Source organism: Podarcis liolepis, assembly GCF_965112155.1.
Source record: "Podarcis liolepis genome assembly, chromosome: 7".
NCBI lineage: Eukaryota > Metazoa > Chordata > Lepidosauria > Squamata > Lacertidae > Podarcis > Podarcis liolepis.
This window is the reverse complement of record NC_139561.1, coordinates 30,515,031-30,533,995: the sequence shown is the minus strand read 5'-3', so window position 1 is coordinate 30,533,995 and position 18,965 is coordinate 30,515,031. Positions and strand designations below refer to the sequence as shown.

The following is an 18,965-nucleotide window of genomic DNA, read 5'->3' as shown; positions in this document are numbered from 1 at the left end:
TCGCTCCAAGTTTATCTGTCTTCACTTAAAAGTTATCTGTCTTCTCTCCAAGGTTATCTGTCTTTGAGATTATCTGTCTTTGCTCCAAGGTTATCTATCTTCAGAAGGCTGGTTCCACCGGCAGGTCTCAACATGCATCTTCTCAGCAATACTGTCAAAAATGCAGTGGCCTGCGAGCTACCCATGTGCCCAGTGTTAGGACACTGTTCCACACAGTGATATTCTATTGCAGCCTCCTGGCCAACCTTTGAAAAATACCCATCCAGGCACTGCCGCTCTGCCCTGCCCTGTGCAAGCACCACCCAGTGAAGTTACAGTCCCTCCAACCCATGAAGGTGGCCAGCGTCACCCCCACCCTCACTTGGTTTCTTTAACACAGGAATGGGGAAGCTATGCTCTGCCACTTGTTGGCGAACTATGACTCCTATCATCCCTGGCCTTTGGCCACACTTGCTGGGACTGGTGGGAGTTGCAGTTCCCCAACATCTGGAGGGCTGAAGGTTTCCCATCCTGTCTTAACAGGACATGGATAGGAAGAAACTTGAGAATCTAGAAATGACAAGCTTGAGGTCTACCTACCAGCCACCTCCTCTCCATATAGCCTATTTTACAGGGTTGTTGTGATGATCAAAACCATCTTGAAGGAAGGGTGGGCTAAAAGTATGGTTAGTTTTGGTGTGTTTTTAAAATGCTATTAAAGTTTTTTTTTTTTAAAAAAAACCCCAAACATAATGGAGTTGGGGGGCGTGATGGGATAATGTCAGAAGGATGATAAATGTCAGAAGGAAAGGTCAAAGGAGATTCCTATGCACATGTGCATGTGTGAAGATTTATGAGCCCTGAAGTCCTGTTCCTGAATATAATGAAGCTTAAGGGCTCAGGATCTCCACACTGAGAGTCAATGGGATTTACTTCTGAGTAAATATGCATAGGGTTGTGCCATAAAATGGCACCTCCCCACACAGAAAAGCACTGATTTTAGAGCAGTCTTGCTCCACTTTTCATGTTTTGTAACAAACTTTGCAGGATTTTTGTCACACAAACTCTCCTTCATTTGCAGTTTTCAAACAGAGGCTGCATGTCCGCAATTATTTTGCTGTTATTCCTGCATAACTGGGGTTTGGACTAGATGACCCTTGGGATCCCTTCTAACTTGACAGTTCTATGATTCTATAGGAGAACCTTTGGTACTCCAGATGTTGCTCAACTCCCATCAGTTGACTTCTTTCAACGCAGGGATGAGCAACCTGATGACCTCCAGAGGTTGCAGGACTACAGCTCCCAGCTCCCTTGACCATTGGCCATCCTTGTCAGGGCTGATGGGACTTGGGAGTCCCTCAACTTCTGCAGCACACCAAGCTGGAGAAGGCTGATTAAGCCTTTAATTAACCTCTGCGAAGTGATGCATTATTAGCAACTTTTTCTACACGCAACCCAAAAAGGGTGATAAACAATTGCACAATGCATGTACCTGTTTTTATATGGGGGGAGTGTAAGTGAGATAATAAATTAATTCTGCAATCTCATTTTTGCAATGGCACCAGCCCTGATATGAATGTACCTATGGAACAGTGCGCACACCCAAGCAGCTCATCTTCTTATCAACATTTCCCACCAAAGACAACCATATGGTTGAAATGTGTTTGACAACTTATAGCGTCGTATTAGTCACATCAGGTTGCTTAGCGATACGTTCTGCTTTCAGTCCACACCGTATTTTATTCATCATTGTGTTGGTTCATTCCAATTTTAAACAATTGACATGCAACAATATATTGAATAAAATGTTGCCGTATCTTAGAAATGCAGAGTTGGAAGTAAGCCTAAAGGCTCATCTAGTCCATCCACCCTGCAATGCAAAAATAGCAGCTAATTTGCAAGACTTTTGTGGTGGGAAGAGGGGTGGTCCTGACTTTTTGACATACTGTCTCAGTGCAGAGCGATTAGGAACTATTCCTTCTGTCTCTCTCAAACACAGAGACACTAAACAAAAATTCAGGGGAGCTGTGGTCCAATAGAGAAGAGAAGAGTTTGGATTTGATATCCTGCTTTATCACTATCCAAAGGAGTCTCAAAGTGGCTAACATTCTCCTTTCCCTTCCTCCCCCCACAACAAACACTCTGTGAGGTGAATGGGGCTGAGAGACTTCAGAGAAGTATGACTAGCCCAAGGTCACCCAGCAGCTGCATGTGGAGGAGCAGGGAAGCAAATCCGGTCCCCCAGATTACGAGTCTACCGCTCTTAACCACTACACCACACTGAGGTTCCTCCAGTTACTCATCCCTTGTGTAAAGAGTTAAACCAATGCCCTGTGAACACAGGTGTATCGACAGGTATAAGAGGACAACAGACCTTGCAGGTTCAGATATATTTTAGCTCTGAAAACCAAGACCAAGAGTGGATTGTTGCCTCTGTGGCCGGCCTCTTGGCTTCCTGCGGGCATCTTTGTGAAGCAGCAAATAACTCCTTCTTCATGCAGAACCCAATTAGACTATGGAACTCTCTCCCACAGGGGGCAGTGATGGCCACCAACTTAAGGTAAAGGTAAAGGGACCCCTGACCATTAGGTCCAGTCGTGGCTGACTCTGGGGTTGCGGTGCTTATCTTGCTTTATTGGCCAAGGGAGCCGTCGTACAGCTTCCGGGTCATGTGGCCAGCATGACCAAGCCGCTTCTGGCGAACCAGAGCAGTGCACAGAAAACGCTGTTTACCTTCCCGCCGGAGCGGTACCTATTTATCTACTTGCACTTTGACGTGCATTCGAACTGCTAGGTGGGCATGAGCAGGGACTGAGCAACGGGAGCTCACCCCGTAGTGGGGATTCGAACCGTCGACCATCCGATCATCAAGTCCTAGGCTCTGTGGTTTAACCCACAGCACCACCCACGTCCCAGGCCACCAACTTAGATGGCTTTAAAAGTGAATTGGGCAAATTCATGGAGGAGAGGGCTGTTGGGTTATTTTATCTTATCAATTAACAACAACAGTCAAGTGCAAACCTAACGAAAAAGGGGGGCGTTTAACAATAAAGTGTATCAGCCTGGAAAGACAAAAGTACAAAGATACAGTGCAGCTGCAAAGGAATGGTGAAGCATTGACTCATACAAAGTTTCCCAAATAATCAGGCAATGGATTCTACCAGCTATGCCTCTTCTGCAGTGGCAGACTTTGGTCTTTCAAATTCCAGCAACACCCTGTGCGATGCCAAAATTTGGGGCACACAACCTCCCCCCCCCATCTTGCCTTCTGTTCCAAGCTGTTGTTGCGGCGCCCCCTGCAGTGCCCTCTCAGCTCAACGCACAGTGTGGGAGAAACAGTTGTGCTCCCCTAAATCTGCCTCTGCTCTTCTGGGGAGCCCACAAGCAAGACCTGAGCACAGGAGCACTCTCCCCCTTCTGTGGTTTCTAGCAAGTGGCATTTGGGAGCATCCATTGCTTCCGAAAGTGGAGGCAAAGCATAGCTATTCTGGCTTGTAGGCAATGATAGCTTTACCCTCCGTGATTTTGTCTAATCCTCTTTCAAAGCCCTCCACCTTGGTGGCTGTTGCTGCCTCCTGTGGCAGTGAGTTCCGCAGTTTAACGATGCGCTGCATGAAGAAGGGCTTCTCTTTATCTGTCCTGAATCTTCCAACACTCAGCTTCATTAGATGTCCACGAGTTTTAGAGTTATGAGAGAGGGGGGGAAACTTTTCCATATGCATGCCGTGCATAATTTTAATATGTTTCTGCCATTTCACCCCTTACCCTTTCTCAAAACAAAAAAATCCCAAACACTGCAACTTTCCCTCTCAGTGGAGTCGCTCCTTGGTCATATTGGTGGTTCCTTTTTGGACCTCCTCCAACTCTACAATCTCCTTTTTGAGGCGAGGCGACCAGAACTGTACACAGCATTACTTCAAATGCGGCCGCAGGAGAGATTTGCCCAACGGCCTTATGCTACTGGTAGTTTTATTTTCAATTCCTTTCCTAACGATCCCTAGCGTGGGATTTGCGTTTTCCCACAACTTGCCTCACACTGCATCGACATCGATGCGTCGACATCTTCATCGGGTTATTATATCCACTGATCGTATACTGGACTCAATTTTCCAATAGCCCATCTTGATGTACTCCGAAGAAGCACGCCAAATTTATCAGGTCTGTTTGCAGTGGAGATCAAGCCGGCCATCTGCCAGCTGCCGTCGGTCCTCCTCGCTCAGAAGCAGTCTACCAGACTTCGTGGAACGCGACCATCCTCCGCCCTGCTGCGCGAAGGCGCCTCCTCCCGCGGCTCCCTGAACGACTCCCCACCTCACCGGCATCGCTGCCGGAGCAAGGGGGGTTGCGTACTGATAACGGGGTTCAGCCCCCCTATTAGCTCCTGGGGGTGACGTCAGGCGGGGCTGGACCACGCGGCGGCGGCGACGGCGGAGCGAGCGAGCGAGCGATATCGGAGAAGGCAACGCGCTGCAGCGGCGGCGGCGGTGGCGGCAGGAGCAGCAGCAGCAGCTGAGCCGAGCTGGCGGACAGGCGGACGGACTCCGGGAGCCCCGCCAGCGCTGCCCGGATGCCGCTGAGCCCGCCGGGGCTGAGCTTGCCCCGCTGAGGACCACGCTGCGGCGATCCGGCTGTCCCCACTGAACCCAGACGACCCCCTCCCCACCTCGACAAGGCTGACCACTTCCTCCCCCCTCCCTCCCCATCCACCCAAGAAGGACATCGGCGTCCCCCCCCCCATCTTTCCATGGATCTGGGGGGCTCCCTCGAGGCACTCTCCCCCCAGCTGGGGGAGGAGTTGGACGGACTGCCCCCCTTGTAGAACCCCCCAAACGACACCCCCCCCCGCCTTCAACCTCATCTCTTCCCTCCCCGGAGAAAAAAACAAACCCAAACAAACTTGGGTGCACACTTTTGAGGGGGGAAGGCGCCATGCGGGGTCTGAAATAAGCAACCGACCCCCCGTTTAATCCTTAGGGGTTGAAATAGGGGGAACCGCCGATACTCCCCCCCCGGGAAAAATCAACCCCCCCCTTTTTGGAAACTCTTCCTCTCTCTCTATTGATCGCCTCCCTCCCCCTTGATCCAAACCTGAAAACCTTTCCCCTCCCCTCTTATCCAGTAACGCCCCCCCAACCAAGCACAGATGGCTGGGGCTGTGAAAATTTGATCCCCCCTTTTTTCTGGGTTCCCAGACGTGACAATGTGGATACATCGGTTTTTAGCTACCAGGTAAGAGATTTCAACGGGGGTGGGGGATGGTTGGAGAAGGGAAGGTGATATATGGGTGTTTGTGACACAAATGCTTTCATCTGGTAAAATCTGGGGCAGGGTGTGTATGTGTGTGGGGGGGGATGAACTTGGAAATATGGATATAGGTTATTGGAAGGGCTTCAATATATATCTCCATGTTAAAAAGTGCTATTTGGGTTGGTGGAAAGATGTGCTGGTGGTGACCTTCTGCTTAACTTCTACCCAGCCAAAGGGACGATGAAGCTGGCCAGTTAGTCAAAGACTCTCTTTCCCCAGTTATGCCCAGACTTTTCTGGGGGTGTCCTGTGTGTGATTTTGGAGATTGGGATTTGCTTCCCTGGTTCTGGAAGCAGAGGTGCTCCTTGATGGAGAGGGGACCTTTGCCAGCAGCTCATGCCCAGGGACCTTCAGAGCTGGGGAGGTGGGCTACCCTCCCTGACACAGTTAGAGCCCCCAGATCTAGCCAGCAGGAATCCTACGAGTGGGAAATTTAAGCTGTCTATCTTCCTCCTCCTCTCCCCCACCTTCACTGTATATATTGGGGTCAAGCACACTGCGCAGTTGGGCAAACGTGTGTATTTATGTGGACTGAGACAGTCCCAAGGCATTATCCTCCCTGCACATCTCAGCTGGGGGAGGCTCCGAGCAGGATCTGAAGCTTTTCGATTGCCTGGTCCATGGGACTGGCTCCCAAGTAAGTGGGCACAGGGTTACAGTTCTCAGGGTCACCTGCTTAGAAGAAGCAAAGGAGAAAGAGAGAGAGAGAGAGAGATGGGTAGGGGGAAAGAGAGATGGGAGAGAGAGAGAGAACAAGCACAAATTTCAGCCAGTTACAGTGTTCAGCTCCCAGAAGACTGCTGAGGAATGGAATATGTGCAGTGAAGTGATGTGGCAATGTGTGTATGTGGTGTCCCTTTGTCCCTGTTCCTCTTGTAGGAACTTGTTATCCATTGGCTAATGGATCTACATGCAGAGACATGCGTGAATTGAAGCCATAAATTGCATGGGTATTTATGCAACAGCCACCACGCACACACCGGAACATGTGCCCATGCACCTCCAATTGACACAGGCATCTTTGTTAGTCTTGGCAAGACTCAGGCAAGCGTTCCTGGGCAAAGAAGTTGCATTTTTCTAAACTGGCTGTAGCATCAGCTTGAGATCATTTGTGTATTATTATTATTATTATTATTATTATTATTATTATTATTATTTCAACGCATGGGTGTGGGACTGGAACAGCCTTCAGTTCTCTTGCAACAGATTAAATGACTGTCTTTTGCAAGGACGGGTGTGCAAATTCCACCAAGGAACTGCAATCACAGACTTTCAAGTTTGATGGCACAATCTGAAGGTGAAAGTGCTTGCCATTCCTGGGAGCTTCGATGTCTCTGTAGAGTGAAGGGTGTGTGTGGTGAGGAGTTTGTGAAAGCAAAATTGTTCTTCGTGTGTCTGTCCACTGGGATGCAGCAGACTCCTGGATTGGGGAGAAAGAGGGCAACGGAAGAAGCTTGGTTTTGCACACAGACTTCTACCTGAGAGGTTTGGGAGGGAGGGGATGCTACTCCCATTTATGTGTGGAAGGAGATGGGCACCTCACAATAGGTTTGCGTCTTCTTTGAAGCAATTGCTTGGTGTGCTTAGTTTTGCAATCTTGGTGGAAATGTTATTTCTTCGGGCAAAGGGATGCAAAGATTGTACTCTCCCCCCCTTCAGTAATTTTTAACTCTTTATATTTGAACAGTACAAAAGGTATTGATTGGGTGCTGTTGAATAAGAGTGAGCTTTCATGCCCTGTACCCTGACCAGGGTTGTATAGCTTTCTCATGGTCCTTGGTGAGATCAAAAGATGAGCCAGGTAGATGATGGTGAATCAGTACCTATTGTCATTTCCTAGAGAATTACAGAATTGTTCTTGAATCAGGTGGACCGAGACCCTGGCTCATTAGATCTGACACACAGGGCCAATGATATTCTATAACCTTCCTCTGCCAATGGTGGGACCAGCGAGACTCCTTTATTTCTACTGACTTCTACCATGAGATGGGTCAATTCATTCAAATTTGCACCACCTAACATCTCATGTCTTCTCCCTATCGACAATAAACTTGAGAGACTGTTTCATGCCAGGTTAGTTCCTTGGTCTATCTCACTTGGTCCATCTCTCTACACTGAGGTCAGCAACTGTCCAAGGCTTTCATCCCTTTAGGAGAAATTGCCAGCGATCAAACTTCAGACCTTCCTGCACCGAACACAAGACATGGTCATCCTGGATGTTAAATGTGATGCTTTCTGTTAAGGTTTCCCTGTGATGCCCTTGTCAAATGGATTTGGTGTGGACCCTTGCTTTGTGTCCACGGCACATTTAAATCCAGCTGGGTGAAATGGGTTGCCTGATGAGCAAGGGGTTGATGTGCATTCTGGGGGTGTCCTCGAATGTAAGAAAGCACCTGTGTGTTATGGAAGGGTGAAAGCAGTGGACTACAGTAGATGACCCTTCACTCTCATCCAGTCCAGCCAGCCAAGCTGACCTGCTGTGATCATTTTGCCCACATGTGTTGCGCATTCAGCCGCAGAGTCTCCAGATAGCGTGGTGAGGGTGGGATCTGTTGCCTATTGTCGTCTTAATTTGCTTCAATAGTCCTTTATCCTGTGGACAATATTTCACAATCTGCTCATGGATTTGTGCAGCGGGCAGGCAAATAAACTCCTACGGACGCAGGAGTTAATTGGGCCCTCAGTTCAAGAGCACTGGTGTGGAAATGTTATATAACACATATTTTGTTGCTGTTGCAAGAAAGGTATAAACTGATATTTGTGTCTATCCCCCCCTGCCTTTTGCATTCGAAGGGAATGCAAATTGGGGAATGAGCTTTCCCCAAATCTTTTATGTTAGGAAAGGTCTGTTTCATTTCCCCTCTTCATGTCTCATTTTTTGAGACACGGACAGCATCAGTGGGCATGTATAGGAGACCAATCCTTTCTAGCAATTATTTGCAAGTGGAGGAAGAAACCACATTTCTTCTTTTCCAAAATAAAGACTCCGTCAAACCACTGAGGCCAGCAAAGTATTTCTACAGCTACAGGGTGATGAACCCCACACCAGTGCAATGGAAAGCATATGAAAAGCAGTAAATTTTCATGGTCATATAGCAAGGGTGGTGTTACAGGAAAACATGCCCCTATTTTTAAATTTATTGTTGTTTTTGTTGGTGCTAGTGCATTTTAAACCCTCCTATTCTTCTGCAAATCAGTCTGTTTAAAGCAAATGCCCTTAGTGAACTAGGGACTCTGATTGAAGCAGTGTTGTTGCATGTGTGCGATTTGCTAGATCTTTGGTGGTTATAGCAAGGTCCAGAGATCACTGCAAACACAATACTGCAAGTGCTTGGGGGTGTAATTGGATCAGAAGCTGGCTGTCCCTTTTGATGAGGAGAATGTTGAAATGACAATGCACCACCGTGGTGAAATTAATAGTTCTACCATGGTGTGGAGACCAGGAGGACACCAGAAGAGGTTCTGCCTCCGATCCATAAGAACATGCGAACATTGCATTAGACCAATGGCCCATCTAGTCCAGCACCCTGTTCTCTCAGGGACCAAGCAGATGCATGTGGAGGAACCCACAAGCGGGATTCAAGGATTCCAGTAACTGCTATTCAGAAACATGACTACGTCCAACCGTGGAGACAGAGCAGAGCCACTGTGGCAAGTTGCCATTGATAGCCTTCTCCTGCATGAACTTATCCATCCAAGTTGGTGGTCCTCATCACCTCTTGTGGGAGTGAGCTCCATCAATGAATGGAGAGCATCTGGAAAGCTCTCTCCAGTTGAGTTTTCAATAGGAGAAGTGGATCTGAATCAGGTCACCACGGGTAATTGCTGGCCTTTGGACTTTTACAAGGGGTGCTGTGCCAACCACTGAGGGGGATTGTGCTCAGAAGAACCTGCCTATGCATGCAGTTCCCTATCTAGGGGGATATTGTAGAGTTGGGAAGGTGCAGAAAAGAGTAATCCAATTGATCGACAAGCTGGGACACCATCTCTTTGGAGGAAGTGTCATAGCGAGAGCCAGTGTGGTGTAATGTTTAGAGCGTAGGACTAAAACCCGGGAGAGCGGTGTTGGAGTCCTTCCTCAGCCATTAAGCTGAGTGACCTTGGGCTAGTCATTGCCTCTCAGCCTATCATACCTTACATGGTTGTTGCTGAGATTATATAAAGAGCAGGTAGAATCATGTATACAATCTTGAGTTCAGGTGAGGTATCGTTCCTCAATAGCATCTCCAAGTAGAATGAGTACAGCCCACTCCCTGAAACCCTGGAAAGCTGCCGATAGGGTAGGCAATACTGAATTAGATGGACAACTGATCTGACTTGGTATAAAGCATTATTCCTGCTTTCCTAAGACACATTAGCTGGAGAAAGCCTTTTCGGAGCCTTCGAAAAAGTATTGCTACCAATCCTCGACATTGGAGAGGAGAGAGACAGACAGAATATTCCCTTATTCCTTGTGGCGTGAAGGCATTTCAGAATTGAGTTTCCCTGGCTTATTACAAGCAATTCCAAGCCCCCCGCACAGCTGGCGCAGAACAAGCCCCCTGATGAAACTTGTTAGGAACAACAGAACACACACAAAATGAAGTACCCAAAATATTATTCATTATTGTAGAGCTAATGGGATGGTAGCTTGGGGCTAGTTTTCTGATCTTGAATGTTTGTTTGGTGCTGTAAAGAATGCGTTATGGAAACAGCAGGAGAGAGAAAGAAAAGGATTTTTATTTTTTATTTTTTTTTAAAAAGGAAACAACTCTCTCTCTCTCTCTCTCTCTCTCTCTCTCTCTCTCTCTCTCTCTCAAGCCCCTTGATCACTTCCTTGCTTCACCTCCTCTCTGAGCTACAACCTCAGCCTCTTGTAAGGCAGGTCCAAGCTGCAAATGTAAGCCAGTTTCAGCACCATGAGTTTCCATCAAGGATTTCAACACAAAACCACTTGTGTGTTTCTGCAGAAGATATAGAAAAGGGCAATAAAAAATGACCAAGGGGAAGAATTCTGAGAGTTGTAGGTTGTAAAGGGTGCTGAGAGGTTACGGGGCCCCTATTCTTGCCTCACAGGGCTATGATACCCAGAATTCTGTGAGCAGATGGACGGATAGTTGAATTGCTCTGAGAATTGTATTTCTGGCTGGAAGAGGAACGAGAGTCTCCTAATAACTCTCAGCTCCCTTAAAAAGCTACAGTTCTGGGTATTTTCTGAGGGATGGACAAACCCAGAAACTGTTTAAAGTGGAATTACAATGATTTAAATGCATGTTGTGAAGGTGGCGTTTGTAGAATCTCACCGGGTAACTTCACAGTGGCTGGAATTGAATCTAAGAAAAAGTAAAAGTGTCCATGTATCTTTTATATAACTTGAGGGTTTTTTCCCTTCTTCTTACAATAAAGCGGTATATAAATAAATAAAATAAGAAAAATCCAAGAAGTCCATTTTAGGGTAAAGCCACAGTATAGTCATGCTTAGATAATGGTCAGGTTCAAGGAAATGCAGGGTAGAGCCCACCTGTTCAAGCAGACTGGGATTCAATACATTAGGAAGAACATTAGGGATAACTTTCTGATGGTAAGAACAGTGGGACGGGCTCCCTCAGAAGGTGGTGGACTCTTCTTCATTGAAGGTTTTCAAGCAGAGGTTGGATGGCCCTCTGTTTTAGCTGTGATTCCTGCATTCTGGGGGTGGGACTAGATGACATTTGGGCTCCCTTACAACTCTACCATGAACACATTTCCCAGGGCATTCTTTATAAAATATGTATTTAAATGTGAATGTCCATGGCAAATGGGATGGAGTAGACTGATAGATGAGCCCATGCAGGTTGGGAAAAGGAGACTAGTTTGCCAATTTGGGAACTGAAAACCATTCCGATAAGGCTGGAGGAATTTTGCATGGCACGCACTTCTCTAATTGACACTCACATTCTACTTGCCACCCTTTCGAGGATCCAATAACAAAGGAATAACTTTTCCCTGCTGGAGATCCTGTCTCTTTGAACAGGGAGCCATTCCTCCCTCCCCCAAGCCTCTGAATAATTGCAGCAATAATGTTTGGAATCAGCACAGTGTTCCTTTGTGTTGTGTGCGCGCATGCACACACACACACACACACACACACACACACACACACAGAGTGAAGTCAGGAATGAGGAGCTGACTCAGTTGCTTAGCAGACAGCATCCCCCTTGCTGTCTTTTATTCAGAAGAGCCCAGGCCTTGGGCTGGAGGAGAAGGAAAAGCTGAAACAGCGACACGCACACAGAGAGATTCCCCTTTCTTGATCTCCAGAGAAGCGCTGTTTTGGCAGTTTTCGCTTCTATCCTCCAGCGGTCAAGCGGTTGTGCATTATGCATGCAGGAGGTGTGTGTGTGTGTTTTTAAAACCCTACTGTCCATCTGATGCTTTCTCTCCCTCCCTGCTCCCCCCACCGAATTGGCACCCGGACCTTGTAACATGTGCTCTCCATTATAGCCCAGCAATTCGGAGACATCCAGCGACGGCCTTTGGGGAAGAACGCGCTCCTTACTCATGCGTGTCAATAACAATTACACCTCCGATAGTTGTGCGTCTGTATACACGGCGACGCTGGCTCCAGTGCCCGTCTGCCCATCTGCTTGGGGGCCGTGGCGAGTCTTATGTAACCACCATCTGATTAAAATAGGTAATTGCTACAGTTTCTCCCAAGGAGGACGGGAGGGGCGGCTGGCGGGGGGACAGGGAGGGGGGGCATAAGCTGCTGCAGAAAAGATTATGGCTGCGTCTTCCCTTAGCCAGGAATGACACTACCTCAGCTTAAGAAATGGAGTGTGGGTGAATGAAGCAGAGGAGCCTCAGTGACATGAGAGAATTCCTGGATGGAGATGCGGAGTGGGACATCTGGCTACCACCTGAAATATATATATATATATATCTATCTTTGCATCTGTTCCTCTTCTCTTCCCCAGTAAAGCCTAGGTTGTGTGATATGAGGGTTTCTTACGTGACGTACCCTTCAGCTGCCCCAGAGGCTTAGAATGAGCAGCAGGCCGGGCAGAGTGGCACCAGTGCAGCTCCACAAAATGGTGCATAGGTAACCATTGTGGTGCCCTCCAGATGTTATTTCATAGAAGCATAGCATTGTAGAGTTGGAAGGGTCAGCTAGTCAAACTCCCTGCAATGCAGGAATCAGAGCTAAAGAATCCCTGACGGATTGCCATCCAACCTCTGTTAAGAAAAACCCAAACTCCAAGGAGGGTTATTTGTTACATCTGTGTTCCACCTTTCCTTCAAGGACCTCAAGCTGGCATGCACAGTTTGCCTCCCTCTCTAATTTAATCCCTCGCAACAATCCTGTGAGGTAGATTAGGCTGAGAGGCAGGGACTGTCCCCAGGTCACCCAGGGAGATTCATGGCTGAGTGGTGATTTGAACTTGGGTCTCCCAATTCCTGGTGCAATGCTCTAACAGCGGCACCATACTGGCTCTCATTTATTAAATTTCATCATCTCCAGCTAGCATGGCCAATGGTTAGGGAGAATGAGAGCTATCTGGAATGAACATCATTGACTATCCCTGGTACAATGCATTCAGCCCCTCATTATCTGAAGGGAGGGGGGAAGCAGGGGCATGTGATTCTACCCAATTTCTGCTATCGAAACAGCAGCAGCTGCCATCTTGGTTTCTGCGCAACTCATTTTTCTGCTGATTCCCTGCAGAATATGAGCAGTGATGCATGTGTTGCTATCTTCCAAGGGTTGGGCTGCAGAAGGATTGGCTGCCCCCATGTGGAAATAACTACCTGCATAAGAATGTAAGATAAGCGTGCTGGATCAGGCCAGTGGCCCATGTAGTCCAGTATCCTGTTCTCAGAGTGGCTGCTCAGATGCCTGCGGGAAACCAGTAAGCAGGACCCAAGCACAAGAGCAGCCAGTGTGGTGTAGTGGTTAAGAGCGGTAGTCTCGTAATCTGGCGAACTGGGTTCGCTTCCCCGCTCCTCCACCTGCAGCTGCTGGGTGACCTTGAGCTAGTCACACTTCTCTGAAGTCTCTCAGCCCCACTCACCTCACAGAGTGTTTGTTGAGGGGGAGGAAGGGAAAGGAGAATGTTAGCCTCTTTGAGACTCCTTCGGGTAGTGATAAAGCGGGATATCAAATCCAAACTCTTCTTCTTCTTCTTCTTCTTCCTGTGCTTCCAGCAGTTGGTGTTCCGGAGCATGGCTGCCTCTGACTGTGGAGGCAGAGTATAGCTGCCATGGCTAGTAGCCATTGATAGCCTTCTCCTCCTCCATCAACTTGTCCTGTCCTCTTTTAAAGCCATCCACGTTGGTGGCCATCACTGCCTCCTGCAGGAGGGACTTCCACCATTTACCTGCTACAGCAGCATATGGTGATATCTAGAGGGAAGTCCGTGAATGTGCTTGTTTACTCATATGTTCATTTCTCCCACTTTCCGTCCCATCAATGTCCCTCAAAGTAGCTAAGAAATCAAATTGGGTGAAAAGAACTAAAAAGAACCAGAAATTCACACCAAAGTGTGTTAACACAGTAGTTAAACAGTACGACAGCTGGCTCTGAAAGGAGGGAGAACACAAATGCAGTTGTCATTCACAAGAAAGGCTTTATGATTAATGGGTCCTCCCTCTGTGCCCCAGTGTTTCTCCTAAAAGGATCCTGATAGGCTGCCATGAATCATGCCAGAGTTCTCCTCTCAACCCCTAGGGGCTTGGGGCGTGCATGTTTTAAGTCCTACAGATAAGGACCCAGGTCTAGGGGGGGAAATTGCAGTGAGCTTTGGATTCACTTTATCGGAGTCCAAAGTATGCCAAATCTTATGGAGGCTCCTCAGAACATAAGGGGTAGCTTAGGGACACAGGTGGCGCTGTGGTCTAAATCACTGAGCCTCTTGGGCTTGCTGATCGGAAGGTCGGCAGTTTGAATCCCCACAAAAGAGTGAGCTCCCATTGCTCTGTCCCAGCTCCTGCCAACCTAGCAGTTCGAAAGCACGCCAGTGCAAGTAGATAAATAGGTACTGCTGTGGCAGAAAGGTAAACAGTGTTTCCCTGCGCTCTGGTTTCTGTCACAGTGTTCTGTTGCACCAGAAGCAGTTTAGTCATGCTAGCTACATGATCCGGAAAGCTGGACAAACACTGGCTCGCTCGGCCTGAAAGCAAGATGAGCGCTGCAACCCCATAGTTGCCTTTGACTGGACTTAACCGTCCAGGGGTCCTTTTTTTTTAGCTTAGCAACAATGCCGTCTAACACATAGGAAAGATTTTAGCAAGAAATTCTGAAGCCAATAATGACTGTCAGCAAAGTGCCATCAGAGGGGTGGGCAGTCAAATGGATACATTGGCACAGAGATTTCCACATTATGGGCGACACAGCTAAGAAGGCCCCACCACATACAATCAGTGGCTGCAGGATCCATTAGAGACTTGGAGGTTTTTGAGCAGAGTCTGGATGGCCAGGGATTTTTTAGCTGTAATTCCAGCATTCCAGGGGGTTGAACTAGATGACCCTTGGGATTCCTTCAGACTCTACAATTCCTTAAGTATATAGTATAAATGGGGGGAGGAAAATTCAGGGGAATTACCCAGCTAGGTCATACTCAGAGTAGACCCATTGACATTGGTAAGTTATTTGGTTTCAAATCAATTCAAGGTGCTGGCTTTGACCTTTGCTGTTGAGGACCCTAAGACCCTAAGGACTGCCTCTCCCCACATGAACTGACCCCAAACCCCAACTAGTTCCAAAGAGCTGCAGCCAGACTGTGGACTGGGACTGGGGTCTGGTTATAGCTCCACTGGTTATTGGTTTGTTTCTGGGCACAATTCCAAGTGCTGTTTATAAAGCCCTAAACATCTTAGGCCCAGGCTATCTGAACAACTGTATTCCCCCATATGGACCTGCCTGGGCTCTGAGATCTTCAGGGGATGCTCTTTTCTCAGTCCTCCACCATCATGGGCACATTTGGTGGGGATGCAGGAGAGGGCCTTCTCAGTGGCTGCTCCCAGGCTTTGGAATTCCCTTCCTAGAGAAGCCAGACTGGCTCCCTCCTTGTTGTCCTCCCACCTGCAGGTGAACATGGTTTCATTCCAACAGTCCTTTGGGAGAAGACTTTTTTTTTAAAGGGATTTTCATAGTGTGGTGCTGCTTTCAACCACCGGCATTTTAGTAGATATGTTTTTAAATCATTCTAATTCGATTATAGTCTAATTCCTTTCTATTACCTTTTCTGTGCATTGAGCTTCCTGCATTTTATCTGTGTTGTTTTAGGTTTTTTTTCCTAAAGCCATCTTGAGTCCCAGTCTGGGGAAAAAGATGGAATATAAATATATAAATATCATCACCGTTTGAGGCCTTTCTTCGTGTGCCCTCTTCACGAAAGGTTCAGGGGGCGGTGGCAAGAGATCAAGCCTGTTCAGTGTTAGAATGTGGAACTGTGGAATGCTTGTGCCTGGTGCAATCATTCCCACCCACCCCTCTACTTTCAGGCACTAGGTAAATATTTTATCTTTACCTGGACTTTTGGCTTTTAATTTGCTAGGTGGCATCGTGGATTCTTTTGGTGGAGTGGGACCTGTAAGCTCTGCCTTTTTATCTGTATGGCTGTGTTTCGAGATGCTCTATTGGGTGTTTTTAATTCAAATATCTGAAGGGCTGTCGCATGGAAGATGGAGCAAGCTTGGCTTTCATTTGAAACCCAAACCAATAGATTTCAAATGACAAAGGTGGAGTGTCTCCACCCCCATTGTTCTGCCCGGACACTGAGGTCCAGTGCTGAGGGCCTTTTGGCGGTTCCCTCACTGCGAGAAGCCAAGTTACAGGGAACCAAGCAGAGGACCTTCTTGGTAGTGGCACCCGCCCTGTGGAACGCCCCCCCACCAGAGGTCAAAGAGAAAAACAACTACCAGACTTTTAGAAGACATCTGAAGGCAGCCCTGTTTAGGGAAGCTTTTAATGTTTAATAGACTACTGTATTTTAATATTCTGTTGGAATCCACCCAGATGGGCAAGGTATGTATAAATAAATAAATAAATAAATAAATAACATTCCAACTAAACATCAGGAAGCACATCCTGATGATAAGAGCTGTTCGACAGTGGAACAGACAGACAACCCTCGGGGCATGGTGAAATCTCCGTCCTTGGAGGTTCTTAAACAGAGATGGTCATGGATTCTTCATTTGTGATTCCTGCATCACAGGGTGTTGCACTAGATCAGTGTTTCCCAACCACTGTTCCGCGGCACACTAGTGTGCCGCGAGATGTTGCCTGGTGTGCCGCGGGAAAAATTAAAAAATTCAAAAGATTTTTTTTTTTAAAAAAAGTCAAATTTTCGATTGGGGCGCCGTCACTAGATGACCCCTGGGGTTCCCTCCCTCCCTCCCGCTCTGCGCCTCCCTCCTCCTCCTCCTCCAGGGAGGCCCTTCCTGGCTCTCGGCCAAGGCTTGGCGGCTGCCACTCGCTCGCCCACCCGTCCCTCCATCCCTGCACCCGGCCTCTCCCCCTCCGTCCCCAGCGCGGGGGCTGCCAGGATCCGTAGTCCCCTCGCCCTTGGGCTCCGCGCCCGCGTGGGGTGCGCAAACTACGTTTCCCAGCGTGGCCTGGCGGGCCGGGCGTTTTGTTTGAAGCGCTCTTCTCCCGGCCATGGAATGAGCGCGGCGGCGGCGGCCGGGCAGGCAGGGGCTCTTCCGCGCAGACCCCGCGCAGCCTGCCTGCGCCCCCGCGGAGATCGGGCGGCAGGATGGAGCCTGGGGATCCCCGCGGAGGCGGAGCGGTGGAGGCGGAGGCTGCCCCCCAGGTAGGGCTGCGTCGGGGGTTTTTTATTTTTGCAATGCTGCATCCGCGCCGGAGGGGACGCATCGGACCGCGGGGAGACCCCTTGGCGGGCGTGCAAGGCAATGGCAACGCGGCGCCCTGCATGCATGCATGCAACTTCCACCGGCGCTCCGGACTTGGCAGGTGAGGGGGGTCCCCAGTGGGCGGCAGAGAGAGCCGGGAGGGCGAAGGGGAGCCGGGGGGGAGCAGCGCTGCTCCCCGAGCCGAGCCCGGGGGGAAACTTCGGCGTCGTTGCGCCGGGTGTTGGAAACGGAGGCTGGCGGGGCCCCCTCACCTGCAAAACCTGGTCGCCTCTCATATATTTCGTGCATTGCATTCATCGCCCGCTTTCTCCTCCAAGGAGCTCCCGGGGGCGCGCGTGGTTCTCCCCGTGTTATCCTCGCAACAACAGCCCTGCGAGGTGGGTCAGGCGAGTGGCCCAAGGGAGCACCCAGGGATTGTCCTGGCCAGGTGGGGTGATTTGAACCCTGCTCTCTGCCCGGTCTTCGTCCTCATTTAGCCCCCACATGTGCATGACTGTGCATGACTGAGGTTTCCCCCCCTCGTCTTGGCTATGGTGTGAGTCTGTGCTGTTAATTAATGGGGTTCTGCCTTCGGAGAAGATGAGCCAGCCCTCAAGGAGGTGATTATGTAATTTGCTAGCAATTCATGTCCCTCCCGGCGTGACGCTGCGCGCTGACGTCACGGGGCTGTAATGTTGGTGTGCCTCGAGATTTTTTTCATGAAGCAAGTGTGCCTTTGCCCAAAAAAGGTTGGGAAACACTGCACTAGATGACCTTCAGTTCTGTGATTCTGCATGGTGTATGGATCTGTCTGAGGAAGGGAACTTTGAGAGCCACTGCTGGGCTTCTTACTTACCAATAAGGGAAGCTGGGGGCAGAAACTGCCTCGTCCCAAGGTTGAGGGCGACCTCAAAGAGAAGGTAAAACCAGATGGTGGCTTAATCCTCCTTTCACAGACAAACTGTCCTCATCTCATATCTTAAAAATCAGGAATCCCTCTAAACAAGGCCCACAAAGACATGACCCTCTGTGCTTTTAAAGTGGACTATTTATTTTCTGTGTAGATCTGCAAGGCACCATAACCTTACAGAGCTCGAGGGAAGGCAGGAAGCCGCAGCTTGTGCTGGCCAACATGCAGAGCTTCTTTTAAAAAAACAAACCTGAAATTTTATGGAAGGCTCATATCGCATTGCCAACTGCATTGTCTTGAGAAGGGAGCCGCTGATCAATTCTGAAGAGCAACTCCACCAGGCATTACTGACACAATGCACTTTGCAGGCAGGCATCCAGGACATTTTTTTATTCTTGCTGGAAGTGTGTGTGTGTGCAGGGGGAGGGCTTGGGGGAGGCAATTTCTTAGCATTCCTTCCAGGAGACCATTTCTTATATCTTTGAAAAGATTTGCCAGGCTCCAGCAAATCTTAGAATCCCGTTTTTCTCCATTCCCAGAATTAAAGAATTTGGGTCCACTTAATTTACCAGGAATGCCCTCTGGACATATTCAGGCATGCTGCGGGCTTTACAGTAATGTCATTAGGGGTGGAAAAATCTGTCAATTTCAGGTTTGTTTTTTTTTGTTTCTCCTTTTGCCACCATTGTTCACCACATTTCCACATCACTTTGTTATTTATTCATCTTTAAAAGCTGCAGGAAAATTCACCAGCATTTCACCCATGCATATGTCTTCTAATACACATACCGGTAATTATTTTTGGTATGCTGTTCTGCTTAATATACAGTTTTCCTATGTAATTCCCCATAATAAAATACATTTTTGCAAGTTATTTTTCCAAGAATGCATTTTAAGTCGCACTAATTGAGATTCGGGGCTTGGGGGCTTGGAACATTCTGGTTCAGATATCATTTCT

The 18,965-nt window shown here is 48.5% G+C and overlaps 1 protein-coding gene across 5 annotated transcripts in view; it reads left to right on the top strand.

Moving 5' to 3' along the window:
• The first annotated feature begins 3,249 nt into the window (after nt 1–3,249).
• AJAP1 (adherens junctions associated protein 1) overlaps nt 3,250–18,965 on the top strand; it is a 121,741-nt gene continuing 106,025 nt past the window's right edge. For 2 of the 5 annotated variants that reach the window (XM_083513181.1, XM_083513182.1), the window contains exon 1: nt 3,253–5,208. In XM_083513181.1, the coding sequence (XP_083369307.1) occupies nt 5,180–5,208 (29 nt within the window). In that variant the 5' untranslated portion in view covers nt 3,253–5,179. Of the gene's footprint in view, nt 5,209–5,842; nt 5,924–18,965 lie in introns of those variants that run through there. The other 3 variants (XM_083513179.1, XM_083513183.1, XM_083513180.1) reach the window with 3 other exon arrangements.